Below are 24,640 nucleotides of genomic sequence, written 5' to 3'. Positions count from 1 at the left end.
ACTTCTTCCAGCCTTTCCTTGTCTTCATCGATATCGATCACAAGTGCGGATTGCGGGCAGCGATTCATACCAGGCGCTTCCATGTATTTCGCGAGCCTATGCCACCAGGACGGCCATTTTGAACCTGCTTCCTCCATAGCCTTCATGATCAACTCTTGGACAATCTAGACGTTTACTCAGTTGATATTAAAGGCCATATACTTCATAACACTCAGTTGTTAATAAAGATACAGTATGTCAGATCGGTTGTTGCTGGCAATTGGTTTATTCGTGGTAATGCAGCACAGCAAAATCATTTGTGCACTTTGGGCCCGGAAGGGTGTTCACCTTATAGTGAAATCGAGCGCAATACAGATCATCCTCTCCTGTTGCATCTCTCTTCATTAAAATCTCTTTTTCTCGATTCCTCCTTGTTCATTCCTCCAAGCAGCTCTTGTTTCTGTAATGCAATCGCTTCCGCCTAATCTTTCTCCTGGCAAGTCTAAAAGATATACCCGGAATCTCGGCTCACTACTTGCTGCTTCGCCCAGAACCAGAAACATGGCTGTCGGGACTTACATGGCTTTTCGCTGCCATCATAGGATACAAATCTGTCTTCAATAAGAGCCTGTTCAAGAACCACGTCATATTGGTCACTGGCGGAGGCACAGGTAAGAGGCACAACCTTTCTATCTTTCACTAGTACCTGCTTTCTCAGATCCTTATATCACACATCTTTTGCTCTTCTCTCGCCATAACAACAGGTATTGGAAGATGCATCGCGCACGAGCTGGCTAGGTACGTTGATGTCTTTCTCTAGTTCGCGCAAACATTTCTTTTTTTTTCCGATCTTTGCAGCTCATCACCTTTTTCATATCACTGTGTTTGATTTCCTGCAATATTAAATCAATAGCCTAGGCGCGATGGTGGTCCTCGCAGCGAGGAAACTGGACCAGCTGACTCGTACAGCCGAGGAGATCGGGCTTTTAGGAGGAAAATGCGATGTTATGACAATCAACATCCGGGACCCTGCTCAGGCACAACAACTGGTCGAACAGATCGTTGCCAAGCATGGAAAACTCACCGGACTAGTCGTACGTTTGTTTTTTACTATTATCTATACTTTGTTTGCATATTTCTCGCTATTGCCCTTCGCGCAAGTTCGTTTCCTCACCCACATCGCTCTTTTTTCGAGTATAGAACAATGCAGGCGGTCAATTTCACTCACCGGCGTCCAAGATGTCACCCAAGGGATTCGCGACGGTTGTAGACTTAAACCTAGTGGGGACTTTCAACCTATGCAAAGCGGCCTTCGATGGATACATGGGCGAACATGGTGGGAGCATAGTCAATATTGTTGCCGAGTGTCGAAATGGCTTCCCAGGCATGGTGCATACGGTATGGATATGTTCAAGGTTATTTTATCCTTTATTGCCAACAAGATATGCATTCCATTCATTTATTTTCTTTTTTTAGGGCGCAGCTCGCTCAGGAATCATCAACATGACCAAGACATTGGCAGTCGAGTGGGGGCCCTACAATGGGATCCGGGTCAATTGCGTTGCGCCCGGCATGATCCTCAGTTCTGGGATGAAGAACTACCCGGAAAAAGTTCTCGATGGATTCCTTGCCAGCTCATGGATGGTATTCCTTTTTTCCTTCGTTCTATTTTTTTTTTTTCATATCTTGAAAAAACAATTACGGTGGCGCTCATTTGCACTTTATTTTTCTCTACAATTCTCGTAGAACCCTGCTGGCCGCATGGGTACCGAGTCCGAGATTGCTGCGAGCGTTGTTTTCTTGCTTTCACCCGCAGCATCGTACATCAATGGGATCAATCTGCCAGTGGATGGAGGTAGCTCGCTCAGTAAGAGTGATGGCAAGGGTCCAGAGGCTATCTATCGTCGCGAGGGCAGTCGTATGAAACCCTATATTGGCTGGTCATCTGAAAGCCAGGTAGCTTTGAAGGAATTGGACGCGCCCGGGCCTATTGTAAAGCTATTTGGAAAGTACAAGGCGATGGCGAGTAGCAGTAAGCTGTAAAAGGGAACAAAGTCATGAACTTTTTGCTGCTCACCTTCAAAGGAGGGGGAGCGATTAAGAGAAATGATCATAAAAAAGCTCGATGAAAGGCGGTGTTTTCCGCATAACTTCAGGACCAGGACATTAGACCTGCATAACCCATAACCAGGAAAGAGTTTTTGTTTAAGAGATACAAGTAAACCATATTGTCACTCCCTCGTTTAAGTAGTCGACCTTTTTTACCTGGCATTCTATTGCCTTTCAAGGATCTCACTTGTTCTCTAAAGGTTCTCTCTGTTTACAAGTGTGCTTTTATTTTCAGCCCGTAAGCAGGCGTTGGACTGCCGCCATGACCTTCGACCGCCACTTTCTGATCCATCTTCATCATGCGCCTTGTATTGAAGAACTGTATCTTTCTATTAATTGTGCCCCGGTATTATACCACTTCATTTTACTTCAAATGGTACTCATTGGGCTAATGCCGCTACTTCAAGCAACGGGGATTCAGGAACATACGACTATAAACGCCGTCGAATAGGCCTATCATTGCTGTTAGCGTTGTTGTTTTTCTCATTTTTATCGCGATTAAGGCTATTTCAACATGGTTCAGAGTGCAACACCTGCTGTGACATGACAAATGCGGAGCCATTCGCCCACAAAGTCCTTGATGGGCGTACCGCGATCATATCGCGATCTAATTAAAGCAGCAATAACTCCTATTCAGCAGAAAGAAATGGCGAGGATTATCATCATCCAAACATGATTCGATCCACATGAGTTTCACAAGACATGGACGCGCGCTGTCCTTGTTATGAGTGGTGCATCTTCACCATGGACTATATCTCCTTTCTTCTCGTATGGGATATGGCCTGCAGTGGTCCGCTGCAGACAACTCTATCGTAGACTTCTCTTACGCATCGTCCATGGTGCGACAACCCAACATCCCATAAAGCATCCAGAAAAAAAATGCTAGTCGATGGGCTTCATAGAGTACTGGAGAATCGAAATATCATTTTGGTCACCACTCGCGACGTCTAGCCTGTAATTGAAACGACGCTGGATCGCGTTCAAAGCAAAAGCACCGTAGTTCGCAGGAACTGGCTATCGCATACTCCGTCCTTATTTCCTACTCCCCTTCATCAAGTCCTCCTCCTTTTATCCATAAATCATGCGTTTGAATATTGCTCAATCCTGCTTTATTCCTTCTCAACTTTGTTGAAGATAACGAAACATGGATATCGTTGTCGAAAAGTATATGTGCCATCTTATTGATCGACATAATGACAGATTGCTTTGCTCCGCAATTGAAACGTAACAAGAGTGCGGGCATAAAGCGGTAAAGTCAGCAGCGTAGGATGACGAAAACGAAGGTGTGGAAATGAGACGTCTTTATTGAGCATTAAAGTTGACATTGAGGATAGCAGTGGTGTATGGTACAAGTTGGTGGTGTGTATAGTACATGCAGCCGATTAGTGGTTATTGGCTGAAGCGGTGCTTTGCGCAAAAAACAAAAGACATTCCTTTCTGGAGAGGTTTCTAATCATGTACTGGTTTCCGCGTGGGACAATGAAACGCGATCCCTCCGGTAAGATAATGCTGTTTCTGTGAATCGTCGCCTGGACTAATCCCTTGACAACATAGAACGTCTATACAACAATGCACAAAGAAATATATGGGTTAGTACAAGCTCGTGTATTGCACAGCAGAGAAGCTATATACATATATATTAGAGCACCACAGCGACACCACAACTTACGAGAGAGGCCCTCAGTGCATTCTTATTTGGTTTAGTACCTAGACCAGGGATACGAATGAACCCTGAACAAATGTCGAGGTCCTCCAGACCTCGATGGTATTGATACTCGCCACCTGGCGCATCTAGGTAATTGCCATATCCCTTTGGTTCCGCAAGTTCTATTGTCGCAGATGCAATGAAAAACGGGTTATCGTTAGGCAAATGCACTATACTTTCATTGTATTCCGCAAAAGATTTGTCCGACTTAAAACGGCTACTGACTTCGCATGATGACACCGCCTTTGGCAAAGTCAACTGCTTCACAAAGCTGTGGACCGTCGCAGATAAATCCATTGCTTTCCAGCTCATAAGGCCTTGTACTTCCGCTTAAGTTGCTCTCTTCGTCTGAAGTCGCCCCTCGCGAGTTTTTTTGCATTGATGCTGGCTGCGTCTCTGCAGATAAGTGACGTCTTTGCCGCTTTTGTTTGCGGTTGTTGTGCAGGCCAGAATCCTCTCTAGGGTCTATAATGGTTCTTTCATTCCTCCAATATTCGAGCGGCCGATGTTTTGTGCGCCGACTTTTACGAACTAGAGATAATCAAGATCCGATGACATTAAACTCTACTACCATGACATGAGTTGAACAATTGAAAACAAAATGTCAGAGTAGGTACCTCCGTCCATCCGTTCCTCGCTAGGCCCTGGTGATACCGGGACAGAATGTCTGTCTTTCAGAGATCTGTCGAGATAATCTCTGCCTCGTTCCTTGGGACCAGCCCGCGATCTATCAGTGGCCATTGTCTTCCGTCCTCGCTTCAATGGGGCATCATCTGCAGATTCATTTATGTTACTCCTTTGCTCCGTATGAGTTTCGAATTGACTCTTATGCGCATCATGGCGCTGAGTAAGCGTAGCATCTTCCTCGTCCGTATCCTTGATGTTATTCCAGTGTTCATTAGAGGTGAAACGTTGAGCTTGCTGGTTCGCCTGGGCCCTAGAGAATGTGGTGGCGCGGCGGTTTCGCTTTGCCGATCGTTCGTCTTCTGATGCTGAATCGTGGGCCTCGTGTGGCATCTGCTTCCGCTTTCCAGCCAGTTTCGTCTTTGATGAGGGCAGAGGCGATAATGGTCGAACCGAAGATGAAGGCTTTGCGACGCGAGCTTTCGGTGCAGATGAGAACAGAGAAGGGCTAAACATCTTCTGCATGACCGAGCTCTCTTGAGTTGTGACACTCATTTCTAGTTCTCCAAGCTCCTGGCTGAGGAGCCGTCGGTTGTTCGGAGTGTCGTTTTCTGTCCGGGCACGCGATGAAGGCTGGCTTGAGGCGGATGAGGGTAGACCTGGGTTCAGTGATGATGGACGCGAGATTGATGATCGTAGACTTGAAGCTGACGATTTAAACTTGGACGCCGGCTCTTGACGGACGTTCTGCGCCCACGCGATCGCCCTGCTCTTCAGGTAGTTGTCGAGCGGTTCGTCATAAATTTCGCCCTGGTCTTCCTCCGTGCCTCCGTATTGCTCACCCTCACCGTCTGCGGGGCAAGTGGCTGGTGCGTGTTCTGCGGAATAATTGTAGATCTGCGCTGAGCCCTGATCCACAAGATGCTGTGAATAGCTTTTCGAGAATTCGCTGTGCGATAAGACGTGGCCTACGGGCCGCGTTGGCTGCTGATGTGTAGCATGCACTTGCCTTTTGACCCAGTCAGGCGTCAGGCGTCCGGCTTCAACATGGTGTGAGCGAGTCGGACTCTCCGCGCGTGGACAACATAGCATTCCAAAGGAGTCGCCAGGATGTTGCTTGTACTTATCACGCTGCGTATCTGCTGGCGTAGAGTATAATGGCTTGTCGAGTCTGCCAGCCAGGAATGAAGAGTTCCATGTTGGAAGTAAATTCCTTGAGATCGGGCTCGAATTCGTTGTGGTACAAGGTTCGTAGGTCGTTGATATGCCAGAGTCATGGTTTGTCGGAGTTAGAGATCGCTGGGAGACTGGACGAATCTCTTTGATGGTTGCTGATGTCTGATGGAGCTGAAAGGCGGTGTCTGCTGACAGTGACGCTTGATTATTTGGACGCAAGAGCGGCTGGTCAACTGCCGTCGACATAGTGCCGGTGGTCAGCCAGGAGCTGACGAGCGTTGAGCGCCATGTATCCGTAACTTGTTTCTGGAGGTGTTGTGCAGATGAAGCTGGTAGCGCTTTGTGTTTCCTGTGCGCTGCTGGTGTGCCGAGCCGGCGTTCGCTCGAGTTCTTCATTTCGGCGGGTCGGATTCTGGGCGTGGAGTGACCTTTGAGCAGGGTGGGTATCGGAGTAGCATAATGCACCCCTTTTGCGGTATCGGATCCCTGACTGCCATCGTCGTTGCCGTCGTCCCAAAAATCGTCGATGTTGTCTAATCCATCCGCGTCCTTCTTTACATTTGACTTGATCCTTATGCCAGTGCGTCTATAAGCGAGAACCAAGTGTGCGGGAGCCAAGTGTAGAAGGGCACATACCGCAGTGAGTGCACCGATAACAAACGATAACACAAGAAAAAAAGATGACGCAGAACCATCATGCTCACCTCCAGAGAACGCCGACATCATGATAGCGAACTGGCCTTGCCCGAAGATCTAGTTGAACGTGCTAAATCAGCAGGTTTGGCCAACAGAACGGCTAAGCAATCTTATTAAGCAACGTACATTTATGTCAGCGCGATGCAGATATGGAACACTTACTTGATATGCGTCCATGGCTGACATGAGGGGCAGCACTCGATATCAGGATTCAATTGGTCGCTGTTGCTGAGCTGACTGTGAGGGAGCGGCTCAAAAGGACCCAGCTCGATGCAGGGCACAAGTTGGTGGCGATGATAGGAGTAGACAATCACCCGAACGCGCTTAAAATATAGAAAATTGTTTATTGTCGCAATCAGCCAATACGAACGTGACCCTGCATTCACGGTCTACAGATCTTGCCTCTTCTGTTCCCCGGCCGCCTTCTGTTGTTCGACTTGGTTTACGCCCTGAGGCGTATTAAAGGCCTTCTGCCCCCCACCCAAAGGACGGTTATCGCCAGCAGTCTGCTCCACATAACTCTCATTCTTGTCGTGCTCGTCTGCCTCCTCGTCCTCAACCGCGCCGTCATGGTTCTCGTTTATGCTCACATCCTCAGCTGCACCATTCCGATCATGATCCGAAGGAGACTCAAGGTTGTCATCCTCAACAGATAAGGGCTCGCTGTTCTGTCCAGGACAGAACACGTACTTCAACACATCCCCAACGCTATTCATATTCAATACGTCTCTGCTGAAAGCAAAGATGTTGCGCACTACCGGCATACTCGGGAACGCTCCCTGTCCTATGATACGCCCCGTACCCTTTGTAATCAACACCAATGCTGTCTCCCGCTCCAAAAATCTGAGTGCCTCCATGGAGACCTTGCTGGCGATACCTCGGCTCTTTACCTTGAATATATCTCTCGCAGTAAGGGCATAGTCCGAAGATGGCGAATCTGCAGCAAGTGCCAAGTAGACCATTGCCCTCACACTCTCGTCAAAGGGGTCTAGTCCCGCAAGCTGAGCGATCGACTGAGCCATATGAATCTCGACTGCGAGCTTACCGACGGACGCAATAATCGTTCCCAATCCCAGTGACTTGACGGCTGAATTGCTTGGCGCCGCAGCCATGGCTCCTCCGGCGACCCCGTCTGTCAAAGAGCTGTAGTAAACAATTTCCTTGACACTCCTAAGATAGACCGTGTCCTGGGTGTTACATCCGCCGCTCTGTGGAGAGACAAAGGACTTGACACCCCTGACGGCATCTGAGGACTTGATCAAGCCAAATCCAATAAAGTCCCAGAATGAAAATGATTTTTTGGTTGTACTTGCAGCATAGGCAACCTTGCTACTGGGAGGTAGATGCACAACGGTGTCATAGATGGTGTTTACTATCAGTAAAGCGCGATGCGTGTCAATGGCTGTAAGATCCGCAAACGAATAGACCGCCTCCTCTCCATGGGCTTGAATGGCCTTGAGTTTTGCGGCTTCGAGACGTGACCAGTCCGCTTCTTTGCTCTTGGGAGTGAAAACTGTTTGGGACACGATCTCAACAATGTCGTTGAAGAGCGGTACGTGATTGCCGGTGGGTGGGTTAGGTGAGCCGCTGCGAGATAATGCGTATTCGATAGGGCGAGAACTAATCAGTTGGATAAGATGTGGGGCGGCAGCTTGGATCTGTGGATCAGCAGTAAAGTCCTTCAAGCTTCGTCCTGCGAAGGAGGAGACGACCATGAGGGCGGCGACGGACAACCGGGGGAGTAGCTTCATTGTGATCTAAGTGTACGTAGATGAGGTTGAGGTTGCAGCTGTGAGAGGGAAAAGCAATGAATGAAAGAGGGGGAAGTGCAAGGAAGGAGGAGGAAAAACAAATAATGGGAACATGATAGATGATGGATTGACCTAGGCAGGATACCAGCGCTATGAAAAAAGGAGCAGCATGCAGTCGATGAAATAAAGGAGCAGGTAGTCCAAGGCCCTCAGTGCACTGGAATGTTGCCCAGTTCGTATAATGACCCAAATCGGAATTTTCAAGTTGTCCTCAATGTATGGGGAGCCATTCTGGAAACGAAGCATGCCACTTGGTGGCGTCGATTACCTCACAAATGTGTTTTTGCCACCAACTGCTCATCCAATGGCGTACAGGCACAGGCACAGGCACAGGCAGGAAAGGCTGCATTCCCACGCACATTCCCGATTGTCCCTGCAGAGGCACGTCCTGTGTACGAGGGCGAGGGACGAAAAGAGCCAGCCAATGGCGAGAAACGACAGGGCCCTGAGGTAGCCGAATTCTGCGACAGAGAGAGTATCCATTGGTCAAGGAAGCTGTGGAATTATGCGCACTAAAATGAGATTTACCAATCCGATGCGTTGATGACACCAACTTTTTGCGTGATGTGTCTGCAAGTTTCGGACGCAGAAAGTGACCTTTTCTTCGACGATCACTTTCCCATCCTTGCAAGGGATGTGATTAAGTCTACCTTTAAACCTCAGCATGGATTTTGCAATGCAATTGGTGCTGTCGACGGTGTTCCATTTCCCTTTGACATAGCTCCATTGTGGGAGACGAATGCTTGGACCACACGCAAAGGCAAGTATATAATGGGTACAACGGCCGTATGTCACCACTTGGGACGCTTCACCTACTTCTCTACCGGTTACTCTGGCTCCATGCATGACTCGCTGGAATACAGAAGGACCTATCTTTATACAAGAAAGGAACTATTCTTTCATGGATAAGAGTATCTGCTCGCGGACGCTGTCTATGGTCTAACAACCACCATTATCCTGTGATACAAGAACCCGACTGGGACTGAATCAAGGTTCAACACTTGTCATAGGAAAGCTAGGGTTGTGGTTGAAATGCATTCGGTATACTCAAGCTCAAGTTCCACTCCGTACAAAATCTAACTATCACAGTTTCCAGCAAAAAGGATATGAAAGCGACCGCTAGCTGGATTCGAGCGTGTGTTGTTTTACACAATTTTATTCACCAGGGTGCACAAGAGGAGATCATGGATGAGGATTGGCATTAATGACAGCATCCAACATATAGACAACATCGAATCAGTTGTAGAAGGGGAACTCTTGGAGCATTTTCTTCCTCAACGTCCCATCCTCGTCGGTACCTTGACTTGTCTGTTTGGTCATAACCTTGGCCATCTTGTATTTGTCCTGTGCATAATGAATGTTGGCTTTTAGTTGCTTAAGGGTCCAGATTTGACCAGAATCTTTCTGTACAAGCCCACGATGCTACCCTCAGAGATCTTCTTGAAGTTTTTTAAGTGAATTATGGTTGATAAGGTCCATGCCAGGGATATGAAAAAAAAAACCTCTTCTACTGATAAGGGGCAATCTATTACAGTACATTTTTTATAAATGATAAAAATTTTCAAATGTGGATGTAGGTAGGATTCGGTCTGAAGTATTCAATCCAATTGAAAAAAATTATAGCTCTTGCATGACCTCGTTTTGAACTCATTAGCCCATCACCATCAACCAACCTCCCGTCAACCACCATGCCCACCGCCAGACACGGTATTTAAGCAAGCCGTCCTCAATTATATTAGCATGTGCAATACCGGAGGCCCCTTCAAGTCGGTTTTTGAGTCTGCCATGAAAACAATCGGGGACGAGGGATTCAGGGACGTTTTCAAGTAGTTAAGGAGAATGATTTTGTTGAGGAAGACGAGTTTGATGAGGATGATGATTTGAACATGGATTATCGGTTTTCTCAGAGGCTAAACAAGGAAAAGATCGCGTTTTCGTGCCGTTACCACTTTTCAAAGATGCTCAAAGTCGGAATCAAGTCCACCAAAAAAGAATCTCTCTCCCTCATAGACTCGATGCACTCGAGAGCCAGAAAATAAAAAATAAAAAAAATAAACAAAGTCTTTCTCTCTCATCAACTCTCTCTCTCTTTGTCTGTCTCTATCACCGCCTCCTACCGCCATCCTAATCTGAAGCACCTTCAACATGCCTATGTGCGAAAAGTGCAAGAAAAACCACGACCACCAGACTTACTACACATGTCCGAAAGGGTATTTCATGTCACCATGTCGTTCGCTCATTTCGCACCGCAACAACCACAGTGAATGCTTAGTCTGAGGTATGATGAATGATATCGATGGTGGTTTGATGAGTTTGACGAGTTACACAAGGTTGATTTGGGGGATTTTGAAGACATCTAATAAATTTATCAATTTGCAGTACTTTTCTTTGTTGTTAAGATCTCGATGGCCCTTTGCAATGCTCTTTCTTGCTTCGCCCAAAAATAAATTTCCTCCACATCCACCGCTGCCAAGCACCCTTCATCCTTGCATATTCACTGCTTGACCCTTACCACTCAAAGCCGTTACCCCTGCTCCCCCCTCAACCACTGCATCTCTCCTACATTGACTACCGAGAATATGGATACAACGTGCAACCAAGCGTATGTGAAGTGTATCTTTGTTACTTTTTACATCAATATTGGTCCCCATGCTGACTCGACACGAATCTATCGAATGTATAGTCCTGCTGCTGGACCTGTCTGAGCAGCTCGAACATGCATATGCGGCCAAACTGGCCACTCCAGAATCACCTTCAGGGACTGCCCTGAGAATCCCAAGAACGCGCTCGAAAGGCAGGTTCTATTTTTTTTTTAATGGGATGGGCTTACGGACAATCTGAACAAACCGCTGATGTACTTCTCACCAGACGTGCTGGACTATTTCCCGCCTATGCCGCCCAGTGCGCCCGCGAAAGGCAGCAGGGGTATGAGCGTGCTAATCACCATCTGGACGAACCAGAGCATGCAGACCTGGCACCTGCCCCTGCTGCGGGATCTCTCCAAGCGTATCGGACATGCAGATGCGCCCAAATTGGCCACTCCTGAATCATATTCAAGGAATGCCCTAAGATTCTCAGTAATACGCTTGAAAGGCAAGTTCTTTTTTTATTATATTTTTTATTTTTTATTTTTTTTTATTTTTTATGGGACGAGTTTATGTCTCTCGCCAGGCACGCTGACATAATTACCGCTCACACTCGCCGGAATAGCGCAAAGGATTGAGATGCGTCGCCCCTTGCGCGATGGCCTTTCACTGAGGATTTGGTAACAGGCGTTGAAGTCCCACGACCTTACACCATCTTTTCGCCATGATTCTATACCTATGCAGCCCATCCAATCCTCCCGAAGTATGGGAAGCATTCGCTGATAACATATCTCAAGACTTTCTGTACGTTGCTGGAGATCGCCCGAATGAGAAGGGGACGCCAGGAGCACTGCGCTTTTCCACGTCAACGAGATTTTGAAGGGAGCTGGGATCAGTCTGGCGGTCTATGAAGAGATGTCTCGAGACTTTCGCAACCTCATCAATCGCCAACCTAACAATGACGAACTTGGACAACATGCAGAGCTCGACACCGAAGCACTTGCAGCTAAGGCGGTCCATGACTTGGATCTCTGCAATGACGATCAAAAAGCACTGTACGCTGCAATCACAGCAGCGCTGGATAACAAGGACGGAAGTACGGCAAAGGTGTTTTTTATTGATGGACCAGGAGGAACGGACAAGTCTTTTTTGTACAACACTTTGATTGCCCACATCCGAGGAAGGCGCGAGAAGGAGATGATCGTAGTTGCGTCATCTGAAATTGCTGCTCAGGTCTTGACAGGAAGTCGTACAGCCCATTAGACCCTCAAAATCCCCTCCAGATCATGTAAAGCTTAACATGTAATAATCTTCCAGGTATGCCTCCCTACGAGCTGCTGTTGAAGGTGGGCCAACCCATCGTCCTCCTTTGAAACATGGACGGCAAATTCGGCCTCTGCAATGGTACCCGTCTGATTGTTCGAGCACTCCGTCAGAGATACATCAGTGCCGAGATCCTTAACGGTGACTTTAAGAGACGAACGGTGCTTATTCCACGCATATCTCTCGCGACCCTGGACGACGGGTCTACGCCAATCAAGTTCACTAGGTGCCAGTTTTCTGTCAAGCCTGCGCTTGCCATGACCATTAACAAGGCGCAAGGACAAACACTTGACCACGTTGGTGTTTATCTTCCTCAGCACGTCTTTGGTGCTGGGCAATTGTATGTCGGCTTCTCGCGTTGCAAATACCGAGACAACCTCAAGGTTCTGGTCGAAAATGGTGCCATAGATGGAAAGGAGGGCGTTTATACGCGAAATATCGCATGTAGGAATCTGCTGAACTGCAATATATATATATATTTTGTAAAAGTGCAATAAAGCTATTTTATTTTTTGCCTCGGACCTGTGGCGTGTGCTACAGGCAGTTCTACTGGTATTATAATAATAATCTAGAGCCAATCCACCCGGGACAAGAGCTTTTTTCTCCTGAGATATTTTTTTGCTCCTCCAAGGCTGTTTACCGCGCTTGGAGTGGTCCTGGTGAAGATGATGGGATCGGGATCATAAAAGAGCCTGCACTGCTGAACACTTCCATCGTCGCCTGGCAGAAAAGTAACAATCATTTCGAGTCGCACAGCATCACGGGCAGCGTTCGAAAAGACAAACGTGTCGTAGTGGTAGTGGCGCAGCTTTCCTTGGGTGGCGTTGAAAGAAAACTTGAGATGGCAAGCCGTGCCATCCTCTGCGTCTTCATCTTCGTCATCGTCCTCCTCTTTCGGCGTCTCAATGATGATCCTGCCTGCGACAGGGTGCGTGTACTCGCCTGCAAACTCTGTGAGGTCGCGTGTCGTGGGTTTGTCCTTGATCCGAGGAGGTAAATTCGACGGCACAATCCCAGCGTATTCCTACTTCGTGTACGTGATGGCAACATCAAATAGCCAGTCGCGGGTCCTTGGGAGGCCGAGGACTTGGTCAGCAAAGTAATATGGCAGCCACATGGGAAGGCAGTTGAAGGCGTCGTTGGTGAGAGCAACCACTGAAAATCGTCGCTCGGGAAGAGTGACTGGTGGGAGATGTATCCAGGAAGGCCGCCACCTAATGAGCAAAAAGGGTATTCATATCCATACTCAGAGATGTAGAGCAATCGAACCCAAAAAAAAAAAAAAAAAAAAAAAAAAAAACAGCAAATGGTGTACAAAGAAAAAACGAAAACAACTTACTGTGCTGAACGGTGGGGCGGCCCTTATAATGCTCGATGCCCCAGCAAAGTCCATACGCACCAATACTAAACTCTGGGCCGCGAGGAGCCCTGCTCGTAATAGTGTAGGCAGTCTTGATTGTCTGGATACTCTCCTTGTTCAGGACCTGCTTCCCGTCGAGTTCGCCGTCGTGCATCATCACCCGAGCCCAATTGGCAAGCTCAATGACGTTGGAGTGAAGGTCGCCAGCCGGGGCATCCGATTTTGGAAGCGTGTCCAGTGGAAAACGATGATTGCAGCCCATTTGGGCGTCCCTGAACGACTTGCACATGTACGGCAGAGCATGGTTGGGTCGTGTCTGGAGCGTTACGTTTGAGAATCCCGTCTCCGCCATTCCTACCGGTCGGACGACTCGATCCAGGACAAGTTGCTCGTAGGTGGTACCGGCAATCCGTGCTGCAGCCTCGCCTGCAACCGAAACCATAACGTTGTTGTAGATGTACTCAGATCGGAGAGGTGCCTCTGCGTCGACGTGCCGCATCTGCTTGATGAGCTCAATCCGTGGCTCCAGACGGTGGTACCAGTGGAGATCCAGAACAGGGAGGCCCTAAAGATGTCGAGGATTTGTGAGAACATTCCATTGTAAGTGTAAGAGCGCGGCTTCCTTGCAGTAAAAAAAAATTGAGAGATCGGCGCTCAAAGGTTCACGCATACATACTGTGCGGTGAGAGAGCATGTCGATAAAGGTCATCTCCTTTGTTAAGATGGGTCCTTGACCTGGAACTCTGGCAAATACTCGCTCACAGGGACGCCTTCCCACTTGGCTTTGTTGTCTCCAACTAGCTCGCCGACTGCAGCAGCTGTAAAGGACTTTGTGATGGACGCAATTGGCATGAGGGTCTACGAGAAAACATGCGTTGTAGCGCATTGAAGAGTGAGTGGTAACGTAAAAGGAGTGAACGAACAACAATTATCTCCTCTCTGGTATATGGCCATACCTCTGGCGTGAAGGGGTCGACGTCGTTCCTCTTGCCAAACCCCTTGGCGTAGATAATCTTTCCTCGGTGTACAACGGCGACTGCCATGCCCTGGACTTCCACGCTGATACGAGCTCTCTCAATATCTTCAGTCCATGTCTGGAGGACGCTTGTAGGTATACTAGTGGAGGGAGCAATGGGTGTGCTGGGCCGACGACGGAACTGCATGGTGAACTTTCGCAAAGAGAGGAAAGAGAGAGAGAGAGGGAAAGTGGGCAGTTGCACTTTTTAAAAAAAAGGAACCACCCAAGGCGCCAAGGAAATTTGTGTCAGGAAAATTTGAGGGAAAGTGGCATACGCCATGGTACGAGCCGATTGTGCATGCCTGGCATTTTGTGTTCATCTGGCAAACAGTTTTGATTTGCAGTGCCAATTGAATTGCCGTTCAATGTTGTACCGACTATAGTCAACCTTATTGTCAACTTTCAACTCTTTTCTGTCCAATGAAATCTCAAGAAGTGGTTGGATGGTGGATGCTGTGCTATTCAGATTTCTCTGTGCACTGTGAGCTATCGTATTGGAGTGCTTGTCAAAAAAAAGACATGTACGGTGGTTCAGTGTGCCATAGATGTAGATGCCCATCATCTCATTTGCAATCGCCATCTTATTCCTCTTCCTTCATCTCATTCACTTTCCAGCTTGCTGCCTTTAATAAAGAGAAACTATGTCTGACACCAAGGCTGTGACTGCAAAAAATGGCACCGCACCCGATGTGCTGATCGCAGGTGCTGGACTCGGAGGCCTGCTGCTTGCCGCACTGCTGGAGCGAGTCGATATCCCGTACCAAATCTTCGAACGTGCATCGGAACTGCGTTCCCTAGGTATTGCCAGCTTCAATTGTACATGACCCTCTTGAATTCCAAACGTCTTATTAACGTTCTTGTTGTGCATCAAACCTCTTATCCATCTGCATTACAAAGGGGCGGCAATCAGTATCGGACCGAGCATCCTTCCTGTTTTTGAACAACTCGGTCTGATGGAAGAGTTAAAGAAAATATCTCTTCCATGTAATTCGCTTGACCTTTACAACGTCGATGTCAAGAAGTTGGGGTCTTTCAATCTGGGGGAGCAGAAAGCAACGTAAGAGACGTCTGAGCTGATTGATGCATGTATTTCAACAACCAAAAACAGCAGCGCACCGTCCTCACCTCTCTCTGATTTTCTCTCTCTAGTACTGGATATAACACCATCTTGATCGCAAGACCACAGCTCTACGAGCTTTTGCGCAAGCAAGTGCCTGCCCAAAAAATCAGTCTTGGAAAAAAAGTCCTCCGCATAGAGGAAAGCGATGGCAAGGTGCGCATTTTTTGCGCAGACAATTCATCCTACAGCGGGGACATTCTCGTTGGAGCAGATGGTGCCTACAGTGCAGTGCGTCAAAGTCTTTACAAGAATCTTGACAAGAAGGAACTCCTTCCTAAAAGCGACTTGGGTGAGCTTTCGGTCGGATATATTAGTTTGGTAGGTATTTCTGAGCCTCAGGATCCAGAAAAATACCCACAGCTGAAGGATGACTTTTGCCATTTTGCGCAAATCCTTGGGCACAAAGGCATGGGGGTAAGTCCTCTACCCTCTACACATTGGTCGTATCTCTGCTATATAACATCCCCTTTCCGTAGAACGTCACTTACCGACAGGTCATTCTCTCTTTCTCTCTCACACACATTCATATTTAATCCATGCAGTGGAGTGTGATTAGCGTGCCAAACAACCAGATCTGCTGGGGACTGGGGATTCAGCTCTCTGAATCGGACGCCAAAGAGCAGCAGTTCCGCAACTCGGAGTGGGGCCCCGAATCGAGCGAAGCCATGATCCAAGAGCTGCGGGATTTGCCCTGCGCATGGGGTGGCACTATGCGCGAGATCGTTGACGCGACTCCAAGAAATTTGATCTCGAAGGTGTTCTTGGAGGCTAAGCTGTTCTCGACATGGTATCATGGCCGCACGGTTCTTCTGGGAGACGGTAAGGGAGACGAAAGAGTCGATAGTTTTATTTGGCTTGCAGCTGGAACCTGTCTTGTGCTAACACCGCTACTGTTTGTCGTACTGCTTTCATTAGCGGCTCACAAGGCAAGTACTTGGGTTACGCAGAACGTAAGGGCGCGTTCTCATGAAACTGTATTACTAAAAGGCGTTTTCCTATCCATTTTATAGATGCTCCCTGGTGCCGGTGTAGGTCAGAACTACTTTTCAATTTACTAAAAGTAATATTTTCTCCCTAGCTTATGCGTCAACCTCACAGCTTTGTTCTAAAAACATTCTCTACTTTCAACAGGCGCTGTGAACGCGATGCATGACGCGGTCGTCCTCGCCAACTGCCTATACAACATGTCCGACTCAACCCCTAAGTGTATCGAAGCAGCATTCCAAGATTACTACAGGGAACGATACCCTCGAGCTGAAGAGCAATACGCACGAAGCGAAGACATGTCGAAAGTCATCTTTGGCCATGTAAAACACGGAACCCGATTTTTCGCACAGATTCGAGCGACATAACTATCCGTTTTCTCAAGTCAACTTTCAACTTTTTGCATATGTTTAGTCCTGGAAAGAGCGGCTCATTCGCCATTTGGTCCTGAACTACATTCCAGACTGGGTGATGAGCAAAGGACTCGCCAAGTCTTTCGAATACCGCCCACAGGTAGCCTGGTTACCGCTAGCCCCAAACCGCGGTACAGGACATGTACTTCCCCAAGAAGGTGTACGAAAAGTAGAAGAGCAGCATGTGCACCCAATTTGAATTGCACCTTGAAACTGATAGGACAACGATAGATTGATTTGTGAAAGGAACATGGGCGCCGCCAGCACGAAATAAACACACGCGTCGCGCGTCAAAGACGAACGACGGACGCAAAATTCAGCTGTCCTCAGCCATGCCTACGACGGAATGTACTTTGTGCTACTTGGTATCTTCGACCGGCTTCGCCATAAATATCTAATCCTAGTCGGTCAGTGTGATCCGTATTGCCAAGTTGTGAATAAGTGAGACTTATATCGTATTGTCGGTCCTGAAACGTCGTTTTATCGTGCAGTCCCAAACCTTCTGATGCCTTCAGCCCGAAGCCAGACCTTGCTCGAAATACAGCCTTTCCGAAAGATACAAAAGTCAACGGATATTTTCCTAGGCAAACATAGATGCGCGGACGTCACCTTCGAAAATGCCGACAACTCTCTGTGCACAAACCGCTCTAAACACCAGAACGACAACGAAAAGATCTGGAGGAATACTGAAGACGCGCTTCTAGGGCACTTTTACAACTCCATAGGTTCCTCCACCATCTCCAAAAAACAGCACAAGGTCAGCTTGGCTCCCAAAATTGTCCGGATGTTTTGCAATTTTATACTCGATGGAGCATGCCAGCCCAACAACGCGACCACGACCCTCCCATTAACGAATCTCACCACATTAGTAGAACATAGGATAGATCCAGCTTTATGTGAGGATTTTTGATGTTCACGAGCATGCTACTTCCTCCATCATATATACATAATCGCCATTTTTTTATTTTTATTATTATTACCACTATTCATTGACGATCCCAAGCGACATGAAAGCTCACAAACCATCGACCATCAAGCAAGCCCTTCGACTTCTCGAGGAGATGTCCAGAATATTACCATCGTCCAGACCCAAGTTCAAAGGAGGTTGTCTGAGGAAGCTTTCAAACAGGGATGTGTTCTATCTGCGACTACTTTTCCGCCGCGAAGAGGTATCGACGGCTGTCGAGGCTATTAAGGAGTGCATGTAGGGCTTCCTAGCGCTATTCGAGTGGAGGTCCTAAGATAAAAACTTTGAAGCTTTTATTGACCCGTGCTCATGCAAATAGGAAAGGGAGGGATGTGCAAACACAAAATGTGGCTGTGTGCAGGCAGAGGAATTCCTTTAGACCGCGACATCCCCCACAAAGGCTCTTTGAATGGATAGATCAAAAAGGCACCACAAAGAAACATCGGCGCCAAAAAAAAAGCTGGTTTATTTCATTATAGCGAATACATTTGTACACTGTTGGTTAGACAAAGAGCTCTCGCATGTTGCTGCCTGCTCGACTTGCCGGATGATCTGTTGAGTTCCGCTCGCCGCCACTGCTGCTATTGCTACTCGGACTGGCGTCGGCACTTGCAGCTCCGACTTTACCCTTGTTCTTTCGATTCAGCTTCTGATTCCGCTTCGCCAACTCCTTCTTTTCTCTTGCAGATATTCGTTTTTTAGGAATCACACCTTGTGCTGGTTCATCCGATGCCATAGGTGTTTCAGTAGATGATATTGCTGGTGAACCTGTCCGTGAGGGTACAAAGCCTGGAGATGATGCGCGTGAAGAGGACTTTGAACATGCTACTGAAGGTTCGGTATCAATCGAGTTGCTCTGAGAAGGCGGATCAGGTGCTGTGATGATTTCATCCTTGGTCCCTGCCTTGGGATCTTTTGTCTTGCCCGCTTTCGTATCCTGTTCACCTTTAGTCTTTTGAACCGAACCCTTGGACTCTTCTTTGGTTTCGCCTTCAGGACTACTGTTATCGTCACGATCGCTACCATTGGCATCTGCAAATACTTTCTCTGCAAGGTCGTTGTAAACGCAGTCGAAATCACCACGATACTTTTCGAGCAGTTCACGGATAAGCTCTAGATCGTTAACGCCTGAGATTTTCATGATTTCACGCTCAATGGCCCGTGGTGGATCTTTGTTGGTAAGTTTTGCAAGTGGTTGTTGTTTGGTGGGGCGAGGGTTGATCTCTGGCAAGCCCTCGTGTGGGCCGTCAATGTTGCGTATTGAAGAGTAGTGTTCCCAGCTGTGGTACCTGTAGAGAGAATATATAAATGTGAGCCACATATTTACGCTCAATTACATATTTTTCATACCTGATCAAACAAGTTTCTTACGCGATGTGCATGGTCGGCCGCTGTCCTGGACTGGATCCCTCCTTCTTGACATCGACTCCCTCGATCACAAATATATATCCAGGCTGGTAGACCTTGATATCAACCCGCTTCATGCGTGCAAAGGCGACAAGCTCAATGTTGCCACCATAGGTCCCGTTTTTACGCATCTGGGCCACATGGGCCTCGACGGTCTCGTTGTCGAGAAACGACTTGAAGTGCTCTGTGTGCTCCTCGATGTACTGACAGACCTCTGCGCGCAGTGACGTATGGTCTTTCTCGATGCCGTAGAACTGGTCTGCGCAGGCCCTGAAGAGGCAGTTGCCATCGCCCATTGTGTCTTTAAGCTGGAGATTTAGACTGGCAAGCTGATGCTTGAGCTCTCGCATGCCGTAAAAGTCCTCGTCGTCGTTGGTGTCCTCTGGATCGGCCTTGTATCCGCGGTGAGGACGATGCCGTGATGAGGTTGATCTTGTCTTTACGGGAGCCATCGCTGAAGAGTATGGATGTAGAGTGATTCGAATGTATACAGGAAGGGAATGGCGACGTAGAGGGGAGGAGGAAGAAGGCGGGTCTGAATGCTTTTTTTTTTTTTTTGGCGGAGATAAAAGTAATCAGCAATGTCAGAAGGCCTTGTGCAATTGCAGAGGAAAGTCGAATCCTATTCTTGTCTTCTTGTTCTGACACGTTTTAAGTTTCCCCTCCCTAATTGACAACACGCCCTTACCAACGGGCCGGTCAAGTCATCTTGAACACCATCATCACGAGTATCTGGAAGTACATTCTTTTCTCCTTGTCATCAAACGCTCTTTCTCTCATCACTCTTCATCACCTCCCACGCCCTTCTCCTTGTTTCTTTATTCATCCGGGCGAGTCTTCTCTTGTTCTACCACACCTTTATTTCTTAACGCGACCTGATCCACCACCGTCGAGATGACCGACAACCTGCGCGACATCCCAGAGTTCATCGAGCGGGAATTGGGCGAGTCCCTCCAGGCCAGAACAGATGCCCTGAGTAAATACCACTCTTCGGCCACACATCACTCGGCAAAGAAGCAGAAAGACACGTCTTAAAGGCGCATAGAGCCTCGAGTACAAGACAATGAACAGCTAAAGGCCTGCTATGTCTGTTTTCCATCCTATAGGCACCTTCAAGGAACTGGGTGCACCCGACCTCTGCCATATCATCAAGGTCAATGTCAAGCCTAATGTCAAGGAGGTAACAGTCGTTGCACAGGAGCATTGGAATCCATGGAGTACGAGGAAATCAACTATAGATACGACTGACCGCTGACTTCTACCGCCTCTCCCACGAATTTTCTGTGTTTTCTTCGTGCGATTATAGACCAGCTCCTATCACTACGTCTCCGGTATTGATGCCTCGTCCTCGGCTAGCCTTGCTGCATACCTGAACTCGCTGACATATGCCATTGTAAGTGCCCTTCCCCTTATTTTCGCGGACGGACAGCCTTCTCAGCTTCAAACGACTATGAATGCTTTCCAGGGCACGCTTGTCGTTACTCCAGAATAAACGATGACTAGAGGCGCATACCTAGATCAGGCACGCGATATAGCAACAATATGCAAGGAGACCAATACAGTCGCCGGCGGCAGCATCGATGGATAGGATGATAAGATGACAGGGTAGACAGAAGCGGGCATTGAGACCCGTCCTAATGTCTATTTCCAGACCTGGTCTGGTCCCCTGGCTGAGAGTGAGCAATTTTAATTGGCGCCTTTTTCACGGTCACTAACCCGCGCGCTCTTTTGCTTTTTCTTTGCCACCAAACAGGACGAGTCGCATGCATGGTTCTCCAAGGGTGTACAATGGCGCATCCGTTCCGGGGTCTACTGGTAATGAAAGATCTTTTTTTTTATTGCGCATTGAAAGCATCTGGCGTTGGATTTTCATATTCAGTAACATCCTGTTTCGCGTCTTCCTTATTACTATTTACTCGTTACTAGCTGTTACAATGCATTCTCTCGCGTCGATGTTCGCGTAGAGGTCAAGATCCCAGGAGGTGTCGAGAGTTATGCTGTCAACATCAGAGGCGAAAGGTACTTTTCGCCAGTCATGGAAGCATTCATTCCTGAAATCGGACGCAGAATACTGACAACAAGCCCTGTGCCCTGTCCTTCTACTTAGACAAGAGGCAACAGCGGCGATCTGGCAAGAGACGTACGTGACAGCCATGCTACGGTCAGTTCTGTACTCAGATGATGTCAACTATCGTATTCCTGGATTCCGCAAGCTGGACCCCATCCCTGACGTGGATGCGGAGAACCGGTTCTTTGAGGCAGCAGAGCAGTTGTTCTTCAAGGGCTGGCTCCTCGGCAGCAGCCCTGAGATCCAGGTGCCGACCATCGTCAACAACCACCTCACCGCTGCAATCATGAAGTACTGCCAGGAGAGTTTCCGGTATGATCTTGGGGTCAAATTCTTTGAGCGCTTGTTCAAACGCGAACCCGAGGTTGCCTCCTTACTGGCACAGTCCTACATTGGAACTGGTAACTACAGTTCACAAAACCTGATCATTAGTATATGAGCCACTACTGAGCAAATGCTAATGCACGCATTGTCTTCAATATGCGGCCCTATTAGATGAGGAGCTCAAAGCCATCAATGTTTTGTACCAGGCACTGAAGCAGTTCCCACAGAGCTATGCCTTACTGCACGTGCAGGCGGACTTTTTGAGAGGCAAAGGAAAACTGGAGATGGCACTTCGTCTTGCTAAGCAGGCTGTCAACTGCGCGCCTTCTGAATTCATCACCTGGGCCAAGCTGACTGAGGTCTACATTGATCTGGGCGACTATGAAAGTGTAAGGTCACTAAGGTCGAACAGCAATTATACCCTATTTATGTATGGGAGACACATCTAACAGGACGGAGCCGTCTGCTGCCATTTTTGTAATAGGCCCTGCTGACCCTCAACTCGTGCCCAATGTTCACATTCAATGAGAGGGACTTGCAGAGGATGCCAAAGCCAGCCAAAGCCCATCTTCCCATTCGCAATGACATTGACCTGTCTTTGATTGACGATGAAACGGGCCGCGAGCATGAGGCAAGTTTTTATGAGGAGTCAAAGTGACATATAATCGCATTTTACTCGGCCATTTGTGTAATTAATATTCGAAAACCTTTGCATTGGCTCATTATCTTAGGCTGACCCTGCATTGCTGCGTCTTCCTGCGCCATCATTGCGTGGAACATTTGCCAGCGCCTACAACCTTTTAACTCGCTTGGTGTCGAAGATCGGCTGGGACGAACTCTTGCGATGCCGCTCACTTGTCTTCGTCATGGAGGAAGAATACCGCATGCAAAAGGAGGCTGAGGAAAACATTCGCAAGGGTAGTCAGGCCAGGTCGAAGAGCCATGATGAGGGCGTCCCCGAAGTCGTGCCTGCAAGAGATCAGCTTTTGTCGCCCAATGGAACGCCTATCCCGATCATTAAGATCTCTACTGAATCTGAACGTGAGCGCGAGCGCGAGCAGGAGGAGGCTGAGGAAGAGGAGAGAGTCAAGGCCGTGGAGGAGGCAGCTGCAAAGGCGGTAGATGAGAATCCGGATCAGTCGATGGAAGACATCAAGTTGGACGACCTCTCGTTGAGCAGTGATAAGGATCAGGAGGAGGGAGATCAAAACGAGAAGAAGACAAACGACGAAGTGACAGAGGCGGAGAAAGAGGCGGAAGCTGGAACTGAAGCAGTGGCCGAGATTTCAGAGGAGTCAGCTGAGGAGGAAGTCCAAGATACTCCGATCAAAGGAAAGCAGATCGAGAAGCCCAGTGTGGCTGCCGCGTCGGATGAAGAGGAGAACGAGGATGATGAGGTCGAGCTGTCGTTCTCGTTCAGCAACAAGCGTCTTTGCGATCGCTGGCTGGACAATCTCTTTATGGTGCTGTATGAGGACTTGCGCCAATACACGATCTGGCGTGCAGAGGTGCAACACTTCCGGTCCGTGCAGGCGCCGTACCGCAAGTCAGGCACAGACTGGGAGATCTATGGAGATTTGGCAACGCGTCTGCACCATCGCGAGGAAGCTAAAGATGCGTACCAACGCTGTGCGGAGCAAAAATTCTCGGCAAAGGCACTGGTGCGACTCTTGGAGATTTACGCCGAGGAGGGGCAGCTACTGAAGGCGATGGAGGCCTCGATCAAACTATGTGTGTACCAGGAGCGTTGGTATCACGAAACGATTGTAAGTGTGCGATGTTTGCTTAAACATGTTACTACATGAATGTTGTGCATATGATGACGGTACTAACGCGCTACTTTATGAAACGATAGTTCCCCACGGCAATCGCATACAATCTGAACAAGCTGATCCAGTCTGAAGGCCTGGCGAAGGTGCAGAACACGCTGATTGCGCTGAACACATCTCCGGCGGTGTTCAAACTTATGTCGAGATTCCTTGCACGCGCAAAGACATTTGATGTCCCTGGATCGAGCGCATAAAGAACAGTTCTCTTCGTGCACGGAGTAGATGATTGGACATAAATATATTCTTAAAAGAAACAGCAAAAATGTGGATATGCGATCATTCAAGTCAAACAAGATTGTTGTTGTCGAAAGGTCCTGTTATTGAATACATTTGCCAAATCAAACGACTACGCCCAACAGTGCCACTGTGACTGAACTAAAATGGAGGGACGAAAAAGAAGGGTGATGGCGGCCATCTCCCCTTCTCCCCTTTTTCTTTCCCCTTTCTCGTCAAACACCGGACATATGATTTTTTTTTTTTCAGGACAACCTTTAAGATGGCAGCATGGACAATGGAAGGAGAACAAAGCAAAAGAACCGACAGGAACTTTCCTAAATATTGCCATGCCACGCGGTGCCTCATGGGTCGAGGTAATGCGTCGTCGCAGTGTCTGCGCAGCAGCGTGTTTTTAATATGACTAAGAGCCGCGACATGACTGGCACCTGTGCAACCACCTTCAACAACTGCACCACTTAAAGGCAGGTGGAAGACGCACCACAATGGTGCCGCTGGTCACGCGCAATCGGTCCATAGCATATCGGGGGACCGAGGGAAGGAAAATTCCCGTAAATGGTCAATGCCCTCTTCATTCGCGCTGTGGCGAAACGACTAAACGGATTGTTTGTTCGCGTTCGCTCGACAATCCATCCGCACTGCGCTTGCCTTTGCATCTATGCCCTCTTCTCATCCTCTCAAACAGGATGTAGATACGGAATGGATGTAATCCCATGCTGTGTATGGTCCAATGTCTAATGCTACCTGTACTTCCAAATTATTTTTGTCTATCCCTATCAATCCCTAAATGGAACGCAGAGTGTCGCACTATTGTTCCCTGTATAGGCTGAAGGCTATCCAAGAAGGAAAAAAAAAAAGAACCAGATTGCAGATGAAGAAAGGGAAATTTGCATGAAGGTAACGAATGA

General features: G+C 48.1%; 7 protein-coding genes across 7 annotated transcripts; 3 read left to right on the top strand and 4 right to left on the bottom strand.

The window, feature by feature from the left end:
* The first annotated feature begins 317 nt into the window (after positions 1–317).
* Positions 318–2,405, top strand: BC939DRAFT_449355 (uncharacterized protein). Its single transcript, XM_051555372.1, has 7 exons — positions 318–475; positions 582–650; positions 744–777; positions 893–1,073; positions 1,180–1,377; positions 1,456–1,623; positions 1,726–2,405. The coding sequence occupies exons 1-7, from the start codon at positions 445–447 to the stop codon at positions 2,020–2,022; spliced, it is 978 nt and encodes a 325-aa protein (XP_051412967.1). The 5' UTR covers positions 318–444; the 3' UTR covers positions 2,023–2,405.
* Positions 2,406–3,368: 963 nt separating this feature from the next.
* On the bottom strand, positions 3,369–5,230 carry BC939DRAFT_449350 (Mif2/CENP-C like-domain-containing protein). Its single transcript, XM_051555371.1, has 4 exons — positions 4,411–5,230; positions 4,019–4,324; positions 3,758–3,915; positions 3,369–3,647 (listed from the first exon to the last, which is right to left on the bottom strand). The coding sequence occupies exons 1-4, from the start codon at positions 4,970–4,972 to the stop codon at positions 3,471–3,473; spliced, it is 1,203 nt and encodes a 400-aa protein (XP_051412966.1). The 5' UTR covers positions 4,973–5,230; the 3' UTR covers positions 3,369–3,470.
* Positions 5,231–6,630: 1,400 nt separating this feature from the next.
* BC939DRAFT_449348 (uncharacterized protein) lies at positions 6,631–8,116 on the bottom strand. Its single transcript, XM_051555370.1, is given in 2 exon segments — positions 6,631–7,597; positions 7,615–8,116. The coding sequence occupies 2 exon segments, from the start codon at positions 7,647–7,649 to the stop codon at positions 6,679–6,681; spliced, it is 954 nt and encodes a 317-aa protein (XP_051412965.1). The 5' UTR covers positions 7,650–8,116; the 3' UTR covers positions 6,631–6,678.
* A 4,460-nt stretch (positions 8,117–12,576) lies between these two features.
* Positions 12,577–14,627, bottom strand: BC939DRAFT_515441 (beta-lactamase/transpeptidase-like protein; the record flags this gene model as incomplete). Its single annotated transcript, XM_051561144.1, has 4 exons — positions 14,325–14,627; positions 14,104–14,226; positions 13,348–13,933; positions 12,577–12,959 (listed from the first exon to the last, which is right to left on the bottom strand). The coding sequence occupies exons 1-4, from the start codon at positions 14,529–14,531 to the stop codon at positions 12,577–12,579; spliced, it is 1,299 nt and encodes a 432-aa protein (XP_051412964.1). The 5' UTR covers positions 14,532–14,627.
* A 179-nt stretch (positions 14,628–14,806) lies between these two features.
* On the top strand, positions 14,807–17,235 carry BC939DRAFT_449341 (uncharacterized protein). The gene is made up of 7 exons (XM_051555369.1): positions 14,807–15,184; positions 15,284–15,443; positions 15,536–15,920; positions 16,049–16,325; positions 16,422–16,432; positions 16,517–16,538; positions 16,638–17,235. Exons 1-7 carry the CDS (start codon positions 15,028–15,030, stop codon positions 16,856–16,858), a joined length of 1,233 nt encoding a protein of 410 aa, XP_051412963.1. The 5' UTR covers positions 14,807–15,027; the 3' UTR covers positions 16,859–17,235.
* Positions 17,236–18,205: 970 nt separating this feature from the next.
* Positions 18,206–19,835, bottom strand: BC939DRAFT_449336 (uncharacterized protein). Its single transcript, XM_051555368.1, has 2 exons — positions 19,242–19,835; positions 18,206–19,159 (listed from the first exon to the last, which is right to left on the bottom strand). Exons 1-2 carry the CDS (start codon positions 19,727–19,729, stop codon positions 18,373–18,375), a joined length of 1,275 nt encoding a protein of 424 aa, XP_051412962.1. The 5' UTR covers positions 19,730–19,835; the 3' UTR covers positions 18,206–18,372.
* BC939DRAFT_449334 (Chs5p-Arf1p-binding proteins-domain-containing protein) lies at positions 19,823–23,814 on the top strand. The gene is made up of 10 exons (XM_051555367.1): positions 19,823–20,253; positions 20,384–20,457; positions 20,584–20,670; positions 21,031–21,092; positions 21,204–21,296; positions 21,385–21,746; positions 21,841–22,058; positions 22,154–22,300; positions 22,401–23,435; positions 23,525–23,814. The coding sequence occupies exons 1-10, from the start codon at positions 20,172–20,174 to the stop codon at positions 23,690–23,692; spliced, it is 2,328 nt and encodes a 775-aa protein (XP_051412961.1). The 5' UTR covers positions 19,823–20,171; the 3' UTR covers positions 23,693–23,814.
* Positions 23,815–24,640: the final 826 nt, after the last annotated feature.

This window comes from Gamsiella multidivaricata, assembly GCF_025024155.1.
Source record: "Gamsiella multidivaricata strain RSA 2152 chromosome Unknown BC939scaffold_27, whole genome shotgun sequence".
NCBI classification, from domain to species: domain Eukaryota; kingdom Fungi; phylum Mortierellomycota; class Mortierellomycetes; order Mortierellales; family Mortierellaceae; genus Gamsiella; species Gamsiella multidivaricata.
Note: the sequence above shows the minus strand (reverse complement) of the source record. Positions and strands in the feature narration are given on the sequence as shown.